The 22717-nt window shown below is 42.0% G+C and overlaps 1 protein-coding gene across 1 annotated transcript in view; it reads right to left on the bottom strand.

Annotated features, from left to right (window-relative positions):
* Window positions 1-304: 304 nt before the first annotated feature.
* SULF1 (sulfatase 1) overlaps window positions 305-22717 on the bottom strand; it is an 80112-nt gene continuing 57699 nt past the window's right edge. Inside the window, 8 exon segments of the mRNA NM_001048115.1 lie at window positions 305-335; window positions 14031-14064; window positions 15871-15994; window positions 16089-16231; window positions 20131-20303; window positions 21173-21238; window positions 21801-21895; window positions 22396-22492. Coding sequence (NP_001041580.1) covers window positions 305-335; window positions 14031-14064; window positions 15871-15994; window positions 16089-16231; window positions 20131-20303; window positions 21173-21238; window positions 21801-21895; window positions 22396-22492 — 763 coding nt within the window.

Below are 22717 nucleotides of genomic sequence, written 5' to 3'. Positions count from 1 at the left end.
AGGCGCTTCCCCAACCAGACGACTCGGGTCTTCATCTGACTCAGCGGAGGCCGTCTCTGCTGGCACAGAGAGCTCAGCAGATCCAGCCAGGAACCCATCACTTTGAGCATTTTTAGTCTTATTTGTTTTATTTTGCTCATGGCGGCTGTTCAGCAGTGCAAATACTCTATCTACATCCTTCAAGTAATTAGTCCAGTCAACCAGACTAAGTGTATAGTTTTGTCTGTACTCATAGACACTTGCATTCACACTGTATAAATCCTCTAGACCTTGCCAGTTGACATCTGTGGTGTGGCTGGGCAGATTAACCTTCCCATCCATCCCATAACTGTCCTCTGTGGAAAGAGAGATGAAGATGGATCATTAGTGGAGAAAGTACTTCCTACTTATCAGACAAGCAACTTACATTGTTTTTAACAGCACAGATCGACTTGAAATACAACACTAAAAAGCATTTTCCCCTAGTAATTTATTATCAGGGAGTGGACTTAGGTTACAGAAGTGATCGAACAGTAACAAAAAATTGGAAAGAGGCTCATACAAGCACAAACCTCTATGATGAGGCACAGCTGGTACTGGAAATGCATGGCATCATCAGTCAGGAGGTTTATGTTTTACCCCCCGCTCAACTCAAGTCAACTTTCCAGCCAGGACATCATGTGAGTGAGGCAATCTGAGTCTTTGTCCCTCATCTGTGGGACAAAATGTGGGAATAGTTGTGCGATAGAACTTTACTACCTACAGGGTCGCCGGGTGAATGATAAATTTGAAAGTGTTTTGAGAAAAAATAAATAAATAAAAAATAAAAAGAAACAATAAAGAGTAAAAAAAAAAGTGTTTTAACGTAATATTAAAGTTAATTTCAGACATTTTATGTAAGACATTTAATGCAAGACATTTTTATGCTCCTTGGCACTCAGCATAAAAATAAATGTGAATGCAATTATACTCTTCAGATCTAATGCTTGCATCCATTTCTTTGATTTTGTTGTGGCCTTGAAAGTTCTATGCTCTAGGTAAGTCAGTCTTTGAATGGTTTTCACAGTGTACAAAGAACACACCAGCTTTCTCTCTCTCAGATCTTTCTACATCACCACGGTAACTATAGTCCTGCAGAAAACAGCATCTTTCCCCTTGCTGTGTCCAAGTGCCACTTAGAAAGAGGCAGCCTGGATTAATGTGATGAACTACCCACAAAGCAACACAGATCAGCAGGAAGAATAAGTAAAACTATACAACACCCACACTCTCGGTAAACTAGAAGATAAAAAATCATGTAATCTTCAAACCACCTGTAAGTAAAAAAATGAAAAAGAAAGAAAGAAAAAGTTAATACCAAATCTCAACAGAGCCGTAACGTCACACTTTGGGTACGAGCCCTGGAAAAATGGTATAGACAAGAGAAGAAGGATATGAAGTGGCAGCCAAGATCTGAGTTGAAGCCATCGCTGGAAAGAACGTCAACCTGAAGTAGAAAAGACTGTAACAGGAAGAGACTCAGAAATGGGCATGAATCGAGGTGGTAGTCTAAAAGGCACTGCTTCAGGGAGAAAAGGACACAGAGCAAGAAGAAACATCCTTTGGAAACTGGGTGAGTAAGGTAGAGGACAGCAGAAGGGGGGAGGGATTTCATATCCTGTAAAGGAAAAAGAAAAATTTGGAAGACACACAACCTCCCTCTCACCCCCAAATAATAATAAAATAAAATAGTAAAAAAGAAAGTATATTTGGTTACATCCACTAGAAAGGATCATATTAAACTAGAAATCTCATAAATACTTGAATCCATGAAATTAATAAAGGTAGCCTCAATCTATACACAATTGTTACAAAAGAAAATAGAAAATAAGAATAACAAAATCTATTATCTTATGAAAATGCCAGATGTCCTACCAAAATAAACCATAAAGTGAAGGAAATCACAATACAAAGTTGCCAAGTAAATTAAATGCTTTCAATCATGCACCCCAGGATGTGAAAACTATCTTAAATCAGAAATTAAAGTTTGAAAAAAAAATTAAAGTCTGAATCAACGATCTCACAACCATCCAAATCTTCTTCAAGTATCAAGGCTACAGAAGAACAGTTCTAAAACTAAATGTAAGAAGGCAGGGAATACTATACATATTGGCTCTCTTGAATAGTCTTCATTCAACCAAGAAATCATTGGAGAAACTTCAGCAAAAGGATTGAATGTGAACATTTAATGTACTTATCAGATTTAGGAGTACAATGAAGGTAGGAGATGGGTCGAAAGATAATATATACATTTTATATGACAAAGTAAAAATAATGTAACTAGAAATGGGAGGAAAGATAGAAAAGCTGAAAGAGAAGAAGCTCATTGAGAGTAGAGTTGAAGTAAGAGCTGGGAGTCAAAGAACACCATTAAAAACTGACCAATGAGATAATAAAAGATTAAATAAGAAACAGGGACTAGGGGCATTAAAAACGTTTATATTCAAAGGCAACCAATAGGACAAAAATACAAATCCTACAAAGTTCCAAAGGGTGGGAGGAAGGCAACTACCTTTATAAAGAAGAAACTACCTGTTAAAGATGCAAAGTGAAGTACATGGAAATATAATAAGTGATAATCTAAGACAGGCCAAGTGGACTAAAATTAAATAATAATCCAGAAGACCTAAATACATAATCAATCAGATAGTTCTCATTTAAATGTGTCAAGAGTATACTCCTTCTCACCTTCTAAAACAGACATAGAAATTCACGTTATTTGATTCTGTGTTAGGTCACAAAAAAAGAATTAATAAGTTGCATAGAATAGAAATATTACAAACACTCTGACACAATGAAACAAGAAATTAGTAACAACAAGAAAGCCCTTTCACCTAGAAGCTGACAAACATCATCTGGATGAAAAGTAAAATACAAATCTAAAAGTGCAGAATTTTAAAAAATGATAATGAAAATGCATTGTATTAGAACCTATGATGCATAAAGCATGATACGTATCATTTTAAGCATTCTTCACCTTACACACTTTTATCATGAAAAATAAATGAATTAAACCCAAAACTCAAAAAAAGCTGCAGAGAGAACAATGTGAATCAAAAGAAAGCACCAGGAAGGAAATCATAAAGGTGAAAGCAAAAATTAATGAGGTAGAGAACGGAAGAATGACATATCTAATTAATAAATAAAAAAATCCTGGTTCTTTAAAAAAGTATCAAAACAATCAGTAGTTCAGGTACTTGAGAGAAAGGGGAGAAAGTTCACATACATGAAATAAAAAATGACAAGGGAGAAATAATCATTGAAACATACGAAATTTAAAACATGAGAGACCACTTTGTAGACCTCAAAGCAATAAATTAGAAAACCTAGATGAAACAGGTAATTGCCCAGAAAATAGTTTATTGAAATTGACCCAATAGAAATAGAAAACTTAGATAAAGCAGTTTCCAAAGAAAGGAAAGTTATTAAGAAACTATTCTACGAAGATGCATCAGGTCCCTAAGGTTTCACAGGAGGCTTCAAGGAGGAGCAAAGCATAGAAAAGCAAAGAAAATCTCCAAACTCTTTTTATGAAGCAAATATAACTAGCTGTGGCAGAGAGAAAGAGGTCCATATCCTAATCCCAGAAATTGTGTCTATGTTACCTTACAAGGGAGTTTGCAGATGTGATTTAATTACCTTGGTAAGGGATGGTGATTCTAAAGTGTCCAGATGGGGACAATGTAATCACAAAGGTCCTAATTAGGGAAAAGGAGGCCGGGGAATGAGAAGATGCACACCCAGAAGTGGAGGTCTCACACGCGTGCGTGTGCCTGCGCATGTGCACACAGGCAGACACCTAGAGATCTGAAGACCCCCCATCCTGCCAGCTCTGAAGATGGGGGGAGAGGGCGGTGGGCAAGGAATGTAGGCAGCCTCCAGAAGTGGGAAAAGACAAGGAAAGGGTCTCTTTTCTAGAGCTCCCGGAAGGAACACAGACCTGCTCACCCCATGGCTTTAGCCCCATTAACACCCATTTTGGACTTCTGACCACTAAAAATAAAAGAATAAATGTGTATTGTTTAAGACAGTGTAGTGATTTGTTACAGCAGCAATAGAAAACTAACACAAGACCTAAAAAGGCAACACTAGGACAAACAGAAAAGGACAAGACTGGCATTATTTATTAATATAAAAACAAAAACCCAAAATAAAATATTGAAGAGAATTCAATATTATTATTTTTTAAAATTTTATTTATTTGAGAGAAAGCATGCATGCATGAGCTGGGGGCAGAGGGAGGGGGAGAAGCAGACTCCCTGCTGAGCAGGGATCCCAGGACCCTGGGATCATGATGTGAGCCAAAGGCAGACGTTTAATCAACTGAGCCACCCAGGCAAGCCGAGAAGTCAATATAATATTAAGAAAATAACACATAATGACCTAGTGGAATTTATTCCAGGAATGAAAGCTTGGCTCCTTCTTAGCAGATCCATTAATATAATATACCGTATGGGAAGATCTAAAGAGAAAAATTATTTGAGCATCTCCATAGATGCTGAAAAAGATTTTTGACAAATTCAACATTCATTAGTAATAAACACACACACACACACACACATCAATGGCTAGTTCTTTAACATGATAAAGATGTATACAACTTAGTCCTAAGGCCCGCCCTCTCACTGAATGGATCAGGAATGAGGGAACATTGTACTAGAAGTATTAGTTCATTCAATTTGACAAAAGGGATCAATTAGAGCCAACGAATTGGAAAAGAAGCAAAGCTATCTCTATTCACAAATGTAAGACAAGTACACCTGAAAAATCCAGAAGAATCAATGACAAAATTAACTCAAAAATAAAAATATTTTTTAAGGTAGCAGAATATAAAATTAACATACAGAAATCAATAGCCCACATATACACAAATGAGAATCACAAAGAGGATTTAATTATGGAGGAAAACCCTATTCACACAGAACAGAGAGGATAAGAGACTATGAATAAACTAGAAACGTGGAAAACCTATAAGAAGATAGTTTAGAAAGTTCCTGAAAGACCTAGAATTTACTTAACCAGGTGGCAAAATTTCTTTTGTTCCTGGATAGAAGACTTAGCATCATAAAGATATAAGTTCTTCCTGATAATTCTTTCAAAAACTATATAAAAGAGTGGGCCTATATGACATAACCAGATAATCTACAAGAGCAAGTAAAATGGCCTTGAAACTTTCAAAAACATGTCAACTCATAATAAGAGCAATACAAATTCCAATCCTACTGAGATATCCTTTCTTTCTCATTTAACTGGAAAAAAAATTTAAAAACTTGACAGCTGTGGAGAGCAAACACTCATACACTGATGATGGGAATGCAAAATGGTACAAACCATATGGAGGGAAATTTGGCAGTAGTTTAATACATTCCTATAGGCATTTGCCTTTGACCCAGTAATCCCACAACGAGAAACTTACTCTGAAGATAGCCTCAAGAACCTAAAATATATTTGCACAAGGCTCTTAACTCCAGTATAATTTTTTTTTTTTTTTTTTTAAGATTTTTATTTATTTATTCATGAGAGACACGGAGAGAGGCAGATACGCAGGCAGAGGGAGAAGCAGGCTCCATGCAGGGAGCCCGACCTGGGACTTGATCCCGGGACTCCAGGATCACGCCCTGGGCTGAAGGCAGGCGCTAAACCGCTGAGCCACCCAGGGATCCCCTCCTGTATAATTTGTAATTGCAAAATATGAGAACGCCTGAAAATGCTTATACACAAGAGTGCCTGAATACGTTATGGTACAACCACACAGTAGATTAGTATGAAGCAGTGAAAAGAGAATGGGAAGATCTCTGTGAACTGGTGGAGAGGATATATTTTAAAGTGAAATAATATTTTAAGTGAAAAAGAAACCAAGTGCAATACAGTATGTGTGTATATATATATCTGTGTGTATAGTGTATATGTATATATATGCGTGTGTGTGTGTGTGTGTATATATATATAGTGTACTACTGTTGGTGTGAAAAAAGCAAGAGAAGTCAAATATCACCACCTGCTTACAACTGAGACAAGAAACATGGGAAAGTAAAGCAGAAAACTGACGAGACTTGTTACCTACGGTGCATGTGTGGGAAGAGATGCGGGGAAGGACTAACATTCATGTGCTGTTGGCAGTTTTGACTTTTGGAACTACCTTAAAGTATTACACACTGAGAAACAAAATTAAACTACTAGTGATGAGAAAAAAATAGAACCCAAACTGGGATATGAGCAGAAATAAACAAATTTTGCTCTGTTTCAAATGAGTAACATAACCATAAATAAAGGAGGAGGGAGCACGGAACTAGCCCGAGTAACTTCAAACACGGTGCTCTTTTTTTCTCCTTCTAAAGACAGAAATACCTGAAAAATACACTGAACTTGAGTTAGCACGTTTGTGTTTACAGCTGGATGATCTAGCAATTCTGAAATTGCTGTGCGCTGTAGCATTTAACAGGTGAGTTAGGCCATTGAGGGTAACAGGAACTAGACTACTTACTGCTGGAAAAGGAAGGTATCATATGGAAAGTTGGAAGACTAGAAGGAACCCGGAGCTGTTGAATTAGAATTAGAGCTGTCAGGGCAGCCCCGGTGGCTCAGCGGTTTAGCTCTGCCTGCAGCCCGGGCCCTGACCCTGGAGACCTAGGATCAAGTCCCATGTCAGGCTCCCTGCATGGAGCCTGCTTCTCCCTCTGCCTGTGTCTCTGCCTCTCTCTCTCTGTTTCTCATGAATAAATAAATAAAATCTTAAAAAAAAAAAAAAGAATTAGAGGTATCAGGACAAACATGCAGTTTTCAATATATCTAGATAGCTATGTCCGCACGTAGCTCCATATCTGCAGTAATAGGAACGGCTGTCCAATATCCGAGTGTGTGTATTTTAACTCTGTCCACATGCCACTCCCCACTTAAAAGGAACTGGGGTTCTTTGGAGAAACAGTTGATTCCAGATGTGGGGGAGTAAAAATACAAGATGAACCTGGAACATAGTTAGGTCTGAAAGCAATGGAATGCTCTAAAGATGATGAGGACACACCAAAAGGATACAGAAGCCACCTGAAGGGACATCATTGGCCAAAACTGGGACATTTTATTCATCAAAATAAATAATGGTAGCAAAAGGATATCCATGGGATAAAATAAGGATCTATGAATCCTTTATTGCTATACATACATACATACATATGAGAAAGAGAGAAGCTTTTTCTCTATAGTAGAGTACTACTTAAGAAATGTAGCAAGAATAATGAAGCTGTAAAAATTATCACTTTTCAGTCATCAAAATGATTAAGGCAGGAATTATGAATTCCTCAAAAGTGGATGAATTACTAATTAAAAAAGAGGGCAGCCCCAGTGGCTCAGCGGTTTAGCGCCTGCCTTCAGCCCAGGGCGTGATCCTGGAGACCTGGGATCGAGTCCCACATCAGGTTCCCTGCATGGGGCCTGCTTCTCCCTCTGCCTGTGTCTCTGCCTCTCTCTCGTTCTGTGTCTCTCATGAATAAATAAATAAAAAATCTTTAAAAAAATAAAAAAGAATAATAGTAATTTTATGGTGGATTAACCTAGCAAACAACACCTTAACCAAGTAATCAAAAGTGAGACCACCAAACAGATGTCATAGAGCTCTTTATAAGATATTCTGAGGGGTGCCTGGGTGACTCTTGATTTCAGATCAGGTCATGATCTCAGGGTCATGAGATCAAGCCCTGTGATGAGCTCTGCGCTCAGCATGGAGTCTGCTTAAGATTCTCTCCCTCTTCCTCTCCCCTGCTCTTTCAAATAAATAAATAAATATTTAAAAACATAACCAGTGGGACGCCTGGGTGGCTCAGCAGTTGAGCGTCTGCCTCCAGCCCAGGGCATGATCCTGGAGTCCCAGGATCAAGTCCCGCATTGGGCTCCCTGCATGGAGCCTGCTTCTCCTTCTGCCTATGTCTCTGCCTCTCTTTCTCTGGGTCTCTCATGAAGAAATAAATAAATCTTAAAAAACAAACAAACCAAAAACCCCAAAATAACCAGTTAAGTATGTCCCACTCTATGCACAGGTAGCAGAGATCATGTAGGTGTGCAACTGTATCTCTTCTGGAGCAGTGTTCTAATCAGCAAGGACTACTGGTGTCCCTAGAAGCAGAAAGAATGGTTTCTAGAGAGAATGCCTGATTCCTACTGACTTCTTCAGTCTGCTCCGTTCCTACTTCCCACATGGCCTCTGCGAAGCCCCACCATCAATGCAGTTTCCTGAAAGCACCAGGCTCTCTCCCTCCTCAGCACCAACATTTATGTCTGGAATGTGCTCCCCTGCCTCATCATCTGAGTCAGCTCTCAGCCTTCACAATTAAATGTGAGCATCATTCGCTTCACAAAGCCTTTTGTGACCCTCCTCTTCCCATTCTTGGGTTTCCTCAGCATGGTGGGAGCCCCTCCATTACAGCACCCACCTATAGATGATTCTGGGGACAAGTGCTCAGAAGCAAACTTCACTTTCATCTGGCTAAGTGTCTGTCATTTCAAGGAGCAAGTAATAGGTCATTTAGAAATTCATAAACATGTGTAATTTTGTTGATCATTGCTAACCGGAAGGTTGATTTTCATTGATGTGGCTACTTCCCTTCCCAGGTTTCAGTTCTGAAGGCATTAATTTTATTTTCAAAATTGAAAGAACCTGAACAGAGTATCTGCTCTTACATCCATTCCATTCTCTGAAGCCCTTCTCTGTTTTTCTGTGCTTTCCCTGAATGCTTTTATGAAGGCGCACGGCTTTCAATATTTGGGACCAAATCAGTGTGCCTTGTGGATGGCATTCGTGCTGCTTGAAACCCAACACGTTTTAGACTGAAATGGAATTTGCTTTAGGTTTTGAGATTTCAGAGACTCTGAATTCGGCATCCTGCAAAATAACTAAAAGCCAATCAATTGTAAATACCTTTTTAATTGTTACGTGTAGAAGATTTCCCGTGCACTAATTTTATTGATGAATCGCAAGAATACCTATTTATTTTACAAATACAAGACTATGAACGTTCAACTAAGAAGGCAGTATAGAACTATAAATAAATGAAGTTATGTCATTTATCTATAGATGAATAACTTTGTAAAGTCAATGGCTGATTAAAGGCACAAACCTGCTTATTGAGACAAATGCACATAATTTTCTCTTTCTTAACATTTAGTAAAAAAAAACAAAAACCCTGCTTATTTTTAAACCCATTTTAAAAAAGATTTTATTTATTTATTCATGAGAGACACACAGAGAGGCAGACAGACAGGCAGAGGGAGAAGCAGGCTCCCTACAGGGAGCCTGATGCGGAACTGGATTCCAGGACCCTGGGATCACGACCTGAACTGAAGGCAGATGCTCAACCACTGAGCCACCCAGGAGTCCCTGATTTTTTTATCCATTAATGTGAAGGTAAATGTCCTTCAAAATTTTAGCTTTCTTTGATAAACCTCTCACTATTCAACTTTGTTATCAAACATCGTTCACAGAATGGTTTTCTTCCTTCAGTACTCTAGATCAGTGTTCCAGATCATGCCAGCATTGCCTTCCGCATGCAGCGTTAAATGCCACCTCCCTGGGAAGCTTCTCTGGATTCCTTGGGGTCGGGTTTGGGGCCCCACACGGCTCTTAGAGCATCATGTCCTCTCCTGTCAGAGCACTTTGTTTTCTGTATTGTAATGGGAATACTTGACTCTGTTCACTTAGAAGGCAGTGGCTTGCATAGACGTGGCCATGTAGATTCTTTCCTTCTTTATTTATTGAATGGATGAAAGAGGATTAATTTTTCCCCTCTCATCGTCCTCTCAATTTTGAAGCCAATTAGAGGTAGATTTCACTCCTCAGTTTGGAGGGAAGGGTCTGAGAGTCCTGCGACACTTGTGTTTCGTCCTCTATAGTACAACAAATAAGGCATTGGGAGTAGAAGCACTACTGGAAAAGTAAGACAAAATTTTGAACTTTCTTTGGGAGCTTAGATGAATCCTGACTCATCCCTACCCTGGAGCCTGACCAGAGTGGCCACTGTTGTGTGAAGAGACTTGCCCCACCAGTTGGCATGGTGTGTCTAGCAGAGCTTGGGCTGGTTTCAGTGCCTGCGTGTCCCACACAGTGGCCCTGCCTCTGACTCATGCCTTGACAACTCTGACCCTCAATCCTCCATTACCTGAGGAGGCTGGTCCCTCTAACCCCAAACCTTGACCTTGACCCAACTCTTGATCAAGCATCTTAAACAGAAAAGTCCAACAGAGCTAGCAAGGCAATTTAAAAGACAAATGGGCTTGCACTGTGATGCGTGTCAAATTATTTTTCAATAGAACTGGAAAGAAATACAGAGGGAAAAATAAAATGGAGTCCTGAGATGTGACAGAGAGAAGAGAACCAGGTGAAGCTTCATTAAAATAACACAGAGCAGGGCAGTGGAGGTTGGGTTTTGTCCTTCCAGAACTTCAAGCAGTTCGGAAAGAAGACTGGACTCTGAATTACCAAAGAGTGATGAAGGAGATGCTGGTGCTGATGAATAGCTCTTTTAGTGTTTCTTAGAAAATTCAGGAACATTCCTGGGAATTATAATGTCACTATTCCCTTTCACATACTGTCTCCTTCATATTAACGTTTTTTTTTGTTTTTGTTTTTTCATGTTAACATTTTGCATCCCATGTACATCTGACTAATAATACTCATCGTTACTAGTGCTTGATACGTGCCAGGCTCTGTTTTCAGCTTCTTACTAGGGAGGCAGGACTTGAACCCAAGGCAGACTAGCTCCTCAGTACTGATCAGGCCCTAACACACAGCTAGCTCACCTATGTCCACCTGCAAAGCATGAGCTTTGGCTCCAGGGTAGATGAATCAAAACACACAGAAGCGGGGCACCTGGGTGGCTCAGTGGTTGAGCATCTGCCTTTGGCTCAGGTTGTGATCCCGGGGTCCTGGGATCGAGTCCTACATCAGGCTTCCCATAGAGAGCCTGCTTCTCCCTTTGCCTGTGACTCTCCCTCTCTCTGTGTGTCTCTCATGAATAAATAAATAAAATCTTTTAAAAAAGCCTGCGAAAGCAATGTGTGCCAAAGTGTGGCTGCTGCGGCTGAAGCACCATGGGCCTCCTGGCTCCTGGGGGGCACCGCGGGCAGGGCAGCAGCCCCGGCCGTGTGAGGCCGCCAGGAACTGACCGGCCACCCCACCCCGTGCCCGCCAGGAGCATTTCCTGGACATCAAAGGGCAGCGCGTTAGCTTTCCTAAGCAGTGGGAAAAAATAAACACCCTCTCACCCTGCTGATACTATTCTATTTTGCGACACAGAAATGATTGCTTTCAACTCGAGCCAGAAATGATCTTCTGAGTCACAGAGGCCACTTTCCGCGGGTGCCCGTCCTCGGTGCCTGTCCTGGCTGGAAAATGACCGGAGTGAGTAAGCAGAGCCGCCCGGGGCCGGTCGCAGGCACACGCCAGGGCCATAAATAAATAAAATAAATAACGATGTTGAACAGGGAACGGGCTTGCTTTCCGAAGGCTGATTAATAAGCAAATCTAAAGATTAATTTCTCCAAACCCACAAAATGGAAGGCAGTCAAAACTATCACGCAGTCAATTTTGTGCAAGAAAGATGTTTCCTGGGGGCACCTGGGTGGCTCCGACCCAGGGCCTGATCCTGGGGTTCTGGGATCCAGTCCCACATCGGGCTCCCCACATGGAGCCTGCTTCTGCCTCTGCCTGTGTCTCTGCCTCTCTCTCTCTCTGTGTCCCTCATGAATAAATAAATAAAATCTTTAAAAAAAAAGATGTTTTCTGAAACATTCTGTTGAATTTTCAAATTTCAATTTCTTCAGGCTTAGTTGTCAACCATTTTTCTCAAGGTCTTTTATAGTGAAGTTTTATGATTAAAAATGCATTTAATTAGTTTTCTAGAAAAAAAAAAAAAGGAAATCAAAATTGAAGAATCAAGGCTTCTGAACCCTGTCAGTCGTGCCGTCGCTGGAGGGCCGTATCCCTCAGACACCATCTGGAGACGGTTTTCTCAGCAGTTCCACACAGACCGTGGCTTGCCTGGCATCTGTTTCCTTTCAGTCCAATAGGACACAATGAGCAGGTGAGGCCACGTCAAACACTGTATTTGGGTGTCCAGAGAGTCCCCAGGTGTGACAAGCAGATGCTCCCCGAGTCACCCTATTTCGTGACTTCTGGCCTACAGCGTGGATAGCCACTGAAAGACAGCTTGCCCCCTGCCTTATGAAATAGTGGGATCCGAAAATGCCAGTCATTGTGAGTTAGGGTATGCTTACATCTGTCCTTTGATAAGGGAGGCGGAGGGGAAAGGTAACCCTCTGTCACCTTGCACAGTCACGTTCTCAGACAGGCGACCCCATCAACAACGAGTTTACCAAGGCTGTGACAAACGACCTGCCAAATGCTGGATTGAGTGGCAGTGGCACAGAGAGGAGTCAGTCCCAGATGCCTCCCACTGAATTATGACCAGGAGTGCAGTTACACACCCCTCATCTCAAACGTGTCCTCGTTTGGGGAGGACTTCACGGAGAATGGTTCTCTGACTCAGCTCTGACCAGGCCTGTCTCTTAAATAGCCTCTTAATATCCTTTTACCTCGTTCATGACATGGAGTAAAAGAGAGCTCAGCTCCCCTGAACATCCCTTCGCTGTAAAATTGAGTGCATCATGAAATACCCATAGAGTCAATATTTAGTGTTAGGTCCACTTAAAATGTCACACTTTGGAAATGTCTCAGTGTGGCCTCTGGGAGGCAGGCAGAGTGCTGGTGTGTGGGATATTAGCTCGTCAGCCCATATCCCGGGTGAGACCAGCTTAAGAGAGGGTTCTTCTGCTCTGTCCTACGTGTGCTGGGGGTGATGTGGGGTCGGGGTGGGGGTGCAGCCAGGAAAGGAGAGGAGACAGGAGAGGAGAGAAAAAGAAGAGATACACACGTGGTTATTAAGTATCCTCCACAGTCCGGCTTTCTTTGTTCTGTTAGTTGTTTACATCCCCCTCTCCCTCCCTTTCCTGTTGTTTGGCTCCTGGTTGGAAAAGGAGGAATCTGAGACCAATCAGGAGGCTGGAGGGGGGGGCAGTGGGGCAAACAGGGTGCCCCGGCATGGCACCAAGCAAGTCCATGCTCCTTTGATGGATTCATCGTGAATGAGGATGCCTGTCGACACACGGTGCCTCAGTTTCCCCACAGTAGAGGTGGTAAGGGCAGTCCCCTCCTGCCCCACATGACACATTTCTGACAAATCCACCCAAGGTCTATACTCAGAATGGAAAATCATCAAGGGCTGACGATGACAGGTGTGTGGGTCCCCCGCTCCAGAACACGAGGAGATGAGAGGGGCAGGTGGGGGTCGGAGGGAACACGGTGGCTGGGCTGAGGCCTGTTTATGCAGTTTGGGTGTGTCAGGCGTATGGTCTCCGTGCTCATGCACAGACCTCTCCGTCCGGGCCCCCGGGCCTTCTCCTCACTCACCACCACCCTGCGGAGCCTTCTGAATCATATCACCGCTGCTTTTCCCCACCCAGGTTAATTAAGGCCTCTTGACAAAGAAGCTCCTTCTCTTTCCCCCACCTTCAGCTGCAGAATACTCTTAAAATTCCCATTGCTCCTTCTGGGTCCTTGACATCATGGTTCACAAGAACCTCTTAACCAGCTTCCAGGAAGCCTCTCCCCACGTCAGCGTGCAAGCACCACAAGGGAAATCATTCTCCCGACCTCTCCCCAGAGCCCCCGAAGGTCATTCTGGGGTTTTTTCCCCCTTTCACATCATTCCATGCTTAAAAGCATCATCTAATGAGCAAACACACATGGAGTAAACGCTCTGAGAGACATCCTGCCGTGACAGCTGATTAAAAGCGAAGTGACAGATCTGTGACCAATGACACGATATGGTGGCGAATGCTGTTAGCACATGCATGCACCCCGCACTACGCTCTGCGCAACACGGTGAGAAACGGAAATTAGTTGAAATGGCTGGATCATGCAATTATTGGGAAAGAAGCTGCGGGGGAGAATAAAAAAGTGTGAATACCTGTGTAGGTCATAGCTTCCTCCATCCTTATTTCCTGATATAGGAAAATACAAGAGTAATTTATGTTAGCTTTAGAACTCATACAACCATTCACTATGTAGTTCTCCATGCACAACATCTAAATCCTAGAAAGAAACAGATTGTGTTAAGTACAGACAGGGCTAGAGTCCCATAGAGCTTTTCTAGTAGACAGCTTCAAAATGAGCATGGAAAGCTAAAAAATAAAAAGGTCTGAGATAAAATGTAGAGGAGTTCACATGAAAAGGGAGTGCAGTGGGAAAGGAGGAGAGCCCATTTAAAAGCAGTAAGAGAAGTACTTGCAGTCAGGCTCAGTAAAATTATGGTTATTTTTAGACAAAACACTTGGGGGGTGGGGAAAGGCCAATAATCCCCTCACTTAGGAACGATCTAGAAGGTGGAGAGGACTACTTTCGGCCGAACAGCAATCACGGGCTCCCCCTGGTGTGTCATCCCATCAAGAGACTGTCAGCCTTCCCGGGGCAGTTACATCATCACCCATTAAGAGACCGTGGTCTTTTGGGGGAGAAATGTCAGGGTGTAATTTCGCTAGGGCCTCTAATAATCGGTTTAATTTCTAAGCCTTATTGGGCTTTTACATTTTTTTCTTTCTTTTTGGTGTGTGGAGGGCGAAGATTTGAGGAAAAGCTAGAACAAGTAAGCAGGATATCTGAAAAGGCTTGAGCCACGTGCAGTCGTGACCAAAAGACCCATTTTGCAAGTCAGGACTGGACATTTCTGGCTGGCAACTCATCTGATGACGATGTTAACGGAGAAGATAGCTGTGAGGTGACCCCTCTAGAATTTCTTATGGGACCTTCACAGCTTGAAAGCCTTGGTGCCCTACCATGGTGCAAATGACAGGTGGCAGACGTTGATCCTTTGGGGATGGGTGTCCCCCGCCCCCAGTCACATGAGCCAGGGACCCAGAGACACGGGCTGTTAGGGGCGCTGGGAAAACCCAGCTGCACACAACGGGTCCCTGCAAAGTGCTCCCCACTGCCAGGGAGCCCCACGGTTCACCCTTTTGGGGTTGACATGCTGCGCTGCTGGCAAGCCCTGGCCAGCACCAGCTCTCTCTCCTTCCTTCTGTGGACTGCAGGAATTTACATTTCTACCGGAATTATGAGAAAATCAGTGTTCTCATCAACTAGGAAAGGGCTGGACAGGCTGAAAAGAACTGCAGCCTTATGAACCAGAGGAGAGATAAGTGAGTTTAACACTGTGGCCCCGGTAGGGAACATCTGGCTGATTCCATATGGGCCCTCTAATGCTCTTAGGCCCCAAGACAGTGAATTACTCAAGTATCTCTAACTTCAGAGGGGAAATCCTGGTAAAAAGAAATCTAATTCACTGTGTCACGGGTAGTGATCCCACTGGGGCAGCTCCCAACAGTGATAAGCAGAAACAGGGCATTGTGTGTTTCCATCCAAATTCACTTAAAAAATTAGGATATCCTGGTTTACCTAGAGTATATGTTCTGTCTATTGGCAGCAATAACCAATAAGTCCCCAATGCTTTCATCCTACCTGCCAGTGAGTGCTTCTACCAGGAGAGTTTACTAGTAGAACAGACGTGTGGGAGAAACTGGAATAAAATTCTCACCAGATCTTTTGGTGCGTTACATTTTTCATTAATGCTCCCAGAGGTAAGCTTAGAGAACACGTTATATTTGGAATTGCCTGGAAAGTCTCCCCTGGACGAATCCCAAACTCTTGTGTTTCTACGCATACAGACGTTTCAAAGGTGGAAAACTCGACAACACAAAGAATTTCCCAGGAAATACAGGAAAAAAAAAAAAAAAACCCTTTTTCCCCCTTACCAACTTCAAGGCCCTTAGGTCTTGGGTTGCACTGCTTGTACCCCTGACAGCTTCTGAGCTCCATGAGTTGAACATGCAGCTGATTCAAAATGCCCCGTTCCACTGTGTGCACTGCGTTTGTGAGCTGTGGATGAGGAGGCCAGGACGATAGAGTTATGCTCATGTTCTGGCTGTTTCATTTTCAACAACCTTCATAAAACGAAAACATATGGACTTACCTGATAAGGATCTGTATTCATATCAAAATACTCCAAAAAGCCAGTGGCGAACTCACAGAAAAGAAAATTATGCGTCTCATTAACTGTCCGCAAACACCAGTAGGTATTGTTGTTAGAACTCGTGCAAGCACAGAAAGAGCCCACTGTTGGTAAAAAAAAAAAAGAGAAAAAGAAAAAGAAAAACAAAATGTAGGCTGGTTAGCCTGAAAAAAACAAAAAAATGTAGGCCGGCTAACCATTTCCTGATCTTTTTTACTTTAAGGGGCACATTTTCTTTCTTGTAACTACTATGTGGTTAGATGTTTTAAAAAATTATATTTCCCTCCTTTCTAAATAATTTGCTGTGGGACCAGGTGGCAAATGGGAAAAATAATGGCAATTTATGATCGTGAATACAGATGGAAGGCCAAGGTAAAGTTTTAGGCACATTAATTTGCTTCCCTCCGTCAGGCCGTAGTCACTGAAATAGAGTGAGTGGAGAATGAAGGGGAAGGAAATGATCAGAGCTTGTATTTCTGGTTATTTTTATCTTTTCTTAAAAAAGAAAAAAATAGTTTTATAATACAGAGATGGACCTGGTGTCTTTGCTTTGTTCTCTATATCACAGCGACACATCACAAAATGGTGCACAGAAACGGGATTCTTTGTGATCATTGTAGACAATATATTTTTTTAAAGATTTATTTATTTACTTGAGAGAGAGAGAGAGAGAGCGCACAAGCGCAGTGGGGAGGGCCAGAGGGAGAGGGAGAGATTCTCAAGCAGAATCCCGGCTGAGCATGAACTCTGACTCAGGGCTTGATCTCACAACCCTGAGATCACGACCCTGAGATCACGACTTGAGCTGATACCAAGAGTCAGACACTTAACTGACTGTGTCACCCAGGCACCCCAACAATGTCTTAACGTGAGATGAGCTATGACCATTAACACGTTTTGTACCATGAGAGGTTCACTGGTTAACTGGTGGAAAGCAAATAAAACATATGTCAAAACAAAACAAAACAAATTACTTAGTCTTCTTCTTTTTTTTTTACTTAGTCTTCTTTTATAGAAAGGCAGTTTCTAGATTTGCTGACCTTTCCTGCAATAATAATTCAATTTTAAAAGTGTGCTATCTAGAGAGGCAGTCAGTTGTTTAAGCATCTGCCTTTGGCTCAGGTCATGATCCCAGGGGAGTTGGCTTCTCCCTCTGCCCTCCCACCCAACTCATGCTCTCTCTCCCTCTCTCTCAAATAAATAAATAAAATCTTTAAAAAAATGTGCTATCTAGCAAATATTTTTTAAATAATTGGGATAGGTACACTTAATTAATGAGCATTCACTGTCCATTATGTGCTTTGCATGCATTGACTCCTTAAAAGAACTTTATGAGACAGATTATTATTCTTTCCATTTTATAGATGGGAAAAACGGAGCACAGAGAGGTTAAGTAATTTATCTAAAGTCACAACAGCTGACAAGTGGCAGCATTAGAGATCTGGCTAAAGGCTATAGTCTTAACCACTATATGCTACTTACCTCCCTATCCAATATTAAGAACACTAAATCTGTCCCCTTAAGCTAAGAGATATTTTAAACAATGAATGAGAAATGATTTTCTTTAAATTTTACTTTAATAGACTTTTTATTTATTTATTTTTTAGAAGATTTTATTTATTTACTCATGAGAGACACAGAGAGAGAGGCAGGGACACAGGCAGAGGGAGAACAAGGCTCCATGCAGGGAGCCTGATGTGGGACTTGATCCCAGGACCCCGGGATCACACCCTGAGCCAGAAGCAGATGCTCAACCGCTGAGACACCCAGGTGTCCCTAATAGACTTTTTAGAGCATAAAACAGTTTATAGAAAAACCTAGCAGAAGGCCCAGAGACTTTCTAGGGACTACACTCATCTCACATATGCCCAACCTTCCACACTACCAAATTCCCTTTTGACAGTGGCACATCTGTGACAGTTAATGAACCTACATTGACACATCATCACCCAAAGTCCATAGCCTACATTATGGTTCGCTCTTAGTGTTGTATGTTCTATGAGCTTTGACAAATGTATAATGATATGTATCACCAGTATAGTATCATACAAAGTAGTTTCACGGCCCTAAAGATCCACACTGCTCCATCTATTCATCCCTTGCCCTGCAGAAATGATTTTTCAAACTGCTGTGTGTCCTGTACCCCACCCCAGAGCTTGGTGGAGGATGGACCCCTGTAACCTGAGTGACCCTCAGAGATCTTCACTCCCCAGTTTAGGGAATGAGATTAAAAGTTAAATGCTATGAGTTTAAGAGTTCACTTGGCCTCAGTGTGGCTGGAAATGAAAATGCAAGCTTGGATACTGAAATCAAAAAGCATCCAAATGGAAAGATAAAACAAAGATTTTGGGATATAGGCCTGAAACCCCCTGAGAATGGTCTTGGGTTCCTGGAGTCTCTAAATTCCACTTTGAGAGACTCTGACCCAGGTGGTCTCCTGGGTTCTTCTCAATGAGAAGATCTGAGGTTTTAGCTACTCTCTGGGATGGTGAGCCTTCAATCAGTTGTTGTGCCACAAGAATTAAGGGCATTATTTCTAGAAGGCCTCAGTGAATACTGTGCATAGGCCACCAAAGCACATATAAGTATGAATTTTAAAAGTGCACAATTGTTGGGACCTCTGGGTGGCTCACTGGTTAAGCGTCTGACTCTTGATTCTGTCTCCGGTCATGATCTCAGGGTTGTGAGATCGAGTCCCGCATTGGACTCCGAGCTGGACATGGAGCCTGCTTAAGGTTCTCTCTCTCCCTCTCCCTCTGCCCCTCCTCCCTGGTTTACGTGTGCTTTGTTTCTCTCTTAAAAAACAAAACAAAACAAAAAACCCCACATAATTATTATTACATATCATCAGCAATTCCACGTAAAACCACCAATTATGTAGAATCCCTATTCTTCTGTGAGCATGATGCTAGGTACCAAAGGGGACTGAGAATTAGTAGGATATGGCCCCTGCATTAGAGGGGTTTTCATTTCCTTTTATTATACTTACAGAATTACATGAAATGAAGTAGAAACAAAATCTATTCGAGGCAAAATTGTTCGTCCATTTATTTAGTTATAGATAGAACTAAAGCCAGTCTTACTGGGTAGGAACTCTGCCAAGAGCTGGTTACTGCGTGAAATGACATCATCAGCAGAAACATCCAGGGTGAGCTTGGCATTTGCAAATGAAATATGAAAACAAATCTTTAAAGAAAAAGTTAATTTTTGGCAAAATCATTCTAGTTACCAGTGTAGAAAATAATACGATGCTCTCCTCTTAAATCATTCTAGGTTCCTGGTTTTACACTGCTGAAGCCCTAGTCTTAGTAACTGTGGCGTTAGTTGCTGGCTCTCTGCATGGCGGTGGACAGTGGCATCTAAAAGGAGTAACTCAGATGAGATGATAGGCGCTAACTGAACTTACCGTGGTCATCACGTCACAATACACAGAAGTCAGGTCATTATGCCATACACTTTAAAGTTATGCAGTTCTGTGTCAATTGTATCTCAATAAAACTGGAAAAAAATTTTAAATGATTTTATGGGACAGCCCGGGTGGCTCAGCAGTTTAGTGCCACCTTCATCCCAGGGCGTGATCCTGGAGACCCAGGATCGAGTCCAACATCAGGCTCCCTGCATGGAGCCTGCTTTTCCCTCTGCCTGTGTCTCTGCCTCTTTCTCTCTCTGTGTCTCTCATGAATAAATAAATAAAATCTTTAAAAATATATAAAATAAAATAATTTTATGGATGTATTTATGTATGTGTGTGTTTATTTAGAGAGCACGAGTCATGGAGGGACAGACGCGGGAGGGAGAGAGGGAGAATCTCCAGCAGACTTTGCACTGAGCATGGAACTCAATGAGTGGCTCCATCTCAACGACTCTGAGATCATGACCTGAGCTGCAACCAACAGTCAATGCTTAACCAACTAAGCCAACTAGGTGCCCCCAAACTGGGAAAACTATTTCTAAACCTCCCCCCAACAAAAAAAACCCCAAACCAGAAGCACACAGTACGTACAGTTCCAGAATGGGGCCGTCTGCCAGTGGTTGTTGTCGTGTGTGAAGCAGGTGAGGCCAGGGAGGCTACATTCCTCCCCCTTCCTCTGGCGTTTCTTTTCCTTCCTCTCCTTCTTCCTCCTACGGTTCTCCTTGAAAAGCTGCAGTTTGCTGTCTACTTCTTGAGCAGCTTCCCTATTCCAACAGAAGGGGTGTGTTAATGATCAGAAAGCCGTTTCCCAATTAAAAATATTATTGTTGCTATGAATCTCACACAAAATATGCAGATACACAGTAACAGAGGACTTGTTTTCCACAGAGGGTCTCGCACTATAATCGGCAAAAGTGAAGACAAACTCATTAAGTGACAACTCTCTTAGAATTTTACCGAGCCTGGAAGGATCAACGTTTTCTTCCTTATTTACATGTAAACACCGGTGGAAATAAATGTCGAGGTGAATCCATGGATCCCGCTAGCCACAGCATTTGGACATGTGGCTTAACTCCCTGGGACTTAGTACTCATCAGTCAGAAAGTCAATGGTTGGTGGGATTACATGACTTGGAAAGAATTCCTTTTTGTTACTATTTTGTTTTATTCCATAAAGGGCTCAACTTTCGCTGAGGCTCAATACTAAATCCCTTCACATGCAAATTTTAACTATTATTTTAAAGATATGTATATTTCTTCCAGCTTTCAGAATTCAGCATGATTGCAGACTATTCTATGGACACACCAACCTAATCACCATGGTCCCTTTTCCCAATCGCTGTCCACAGTGCATAGAATAAAATCCAGTTACCATCCCATACATCGGCAGAGAACACATATAGAATTAGAGCAGATCTCCTCATGGCTCCCCCTAAAGGATTCCAAAAGCATCCCCGTGGTCTCTTGGCAAGATAGGGCTTTGTTGCCAACTTCTGGAGCTCTGTGCCTTCCTGGCTAGATCTGCTTGCTTGGAAGCAGCACCACTTGGAACACAGGGGTCCCTGCTGCCTTTTAGAAGTGCCCAGGGGACAGTCCTCCACTCCCAGCGAAAGTGGAAAAACAGACTCACTTACTTGAATGGGTGGAGATGGCTCTTCACCTTCTCTTGCTTTTTTACACCTTTCTCTTTATTATAATAGCTATGGGCAAGAAGATTGAAAAGGGAGTCTTCATAGTCTCACATTTAATCAGACAGTTTTTTTTTATTTTATTTTATTTTATTTTATTATTTTATTTTATTTATTTTATCTTATTTTATTTTAAAAAAGATTTTATTTATTTATTTGAGAGGCAGAGAGATAGCAAGGAAGAGCAGAGCAGGAGGGAGGGGCAGAGAGAGGAGCAGACTCCCTGCTGCCCAGGGAGCCAGGCCTGGGGCTCGATCCCAGGACTCTGAGATCATGACGTGAGCCAAAGGCAGATGCTTCACCAACCGAGCCACCCCTGGCAAACCGACAATTCATTTTACAAACAGGAAGCAGAACAGAAGGAAAGTAGTTACTTTGTTGTAACTGTCTTAGCTTAATGGGGCTTTTTAACCTTCGGCTTAGGTTTATGACATATTTCTTTTCAGTATATGATAATAAATTCAATTTACTAAGCTTTCTATTGGTAGAAGAGACAAACAAGCCCAGTGCTTGCCACCGGAGCTTGTGGAAACATGAGTTTGGAAACAAGGGGGTGAAGTGGCCACCCACTCACCTCTGTTTACTACAGGCACACTCCTCTGGCTTTCTCCTCTTTAGGTGTCCTCTCACTTCTCTTAAATTCTTAATTTTGTCTTGCAAAGCTTCAATCTGGAAGACACATGCGTGAACAATTACATTTGAAGATCAGGATTTTCTTTTTTTTTTTTTTTTTTAGATCAGGATTTTCTATGCTGAGTGCCTCTCTTTTCACCTTGCTTTCTATATTCCATAATTCCAGCTCTTCCACTGAGATGATAATTAACTTGGAAACAAAGTGGACACAGAATATGTCTATCTCGACATTCCTGCTGATGTGCTGTAGATAAACATGAACAGATGCTTCACTTACGACTGGATCATTTCCTCACGGAAATTTCAACAGGTCATCGAGCCAATCCCTGCTATTTTCTCACACCCTATTTTGTTTTCAGGCAGGAAAATCACTACATCACCGGGGAAAGATAAAACCTTGCTACGCTATGTTTCATGTAATTGTGATTGTAAAAAACAATGATGTGTATACGCAGTGAACCCCACCAGTCTCCATGGGGCTGGGAGCCGAGTTTGCATCCGGAATGCACCCTTCCAATCACATGGCTGTGGCTAACCTCTTTATCAATGTATGCCTTGTGGTCCTTCCAGGCTCTTGCTGATTGATACAGTTCTCTCTCACAATGGATTGTATCATTCGGAAGAATAAAGCACCTGCAAAAACAAACCAACCCAAAACATTAGAGATAGGTTTATATGCTAATATTTACTAATATTTTTTTTTAAAAATCCATTAGAGATAGCAGAAGGAACAGAATTATCTTCTAAACTCTTAATTTGGATGCAAGCAGCATGTTGGAGCTGAGCCACAGACAAGGATACATGGGAATGTCTCCTGGCCACCAGTGTGGGGAAAGGATGGTATCAGAGAGGAACCAT

The sequence above is a fragment of the Canis lupus genome, chromosome 29 (genome assembly GCF_011100685.1).
Source record: "Canis lupus familiaris isolate Mischka breed German Shepherd chromosome 29, alternate assembly UU_Cfam_GSD_1.0, whole genome shotgun sequence".
NCBI classification, from domain to species: domain Eukaryota; kingdom Metazoa; phylum Chordata; class Mammalia; order Carnivora; family Canidae; genus Canis; species Canis lupus.
The sequence above is the reverse complement of the archived record's forward strand: the minus strand, read 5'-3'. Positions and strand labels throughout refer to the sequence as shown.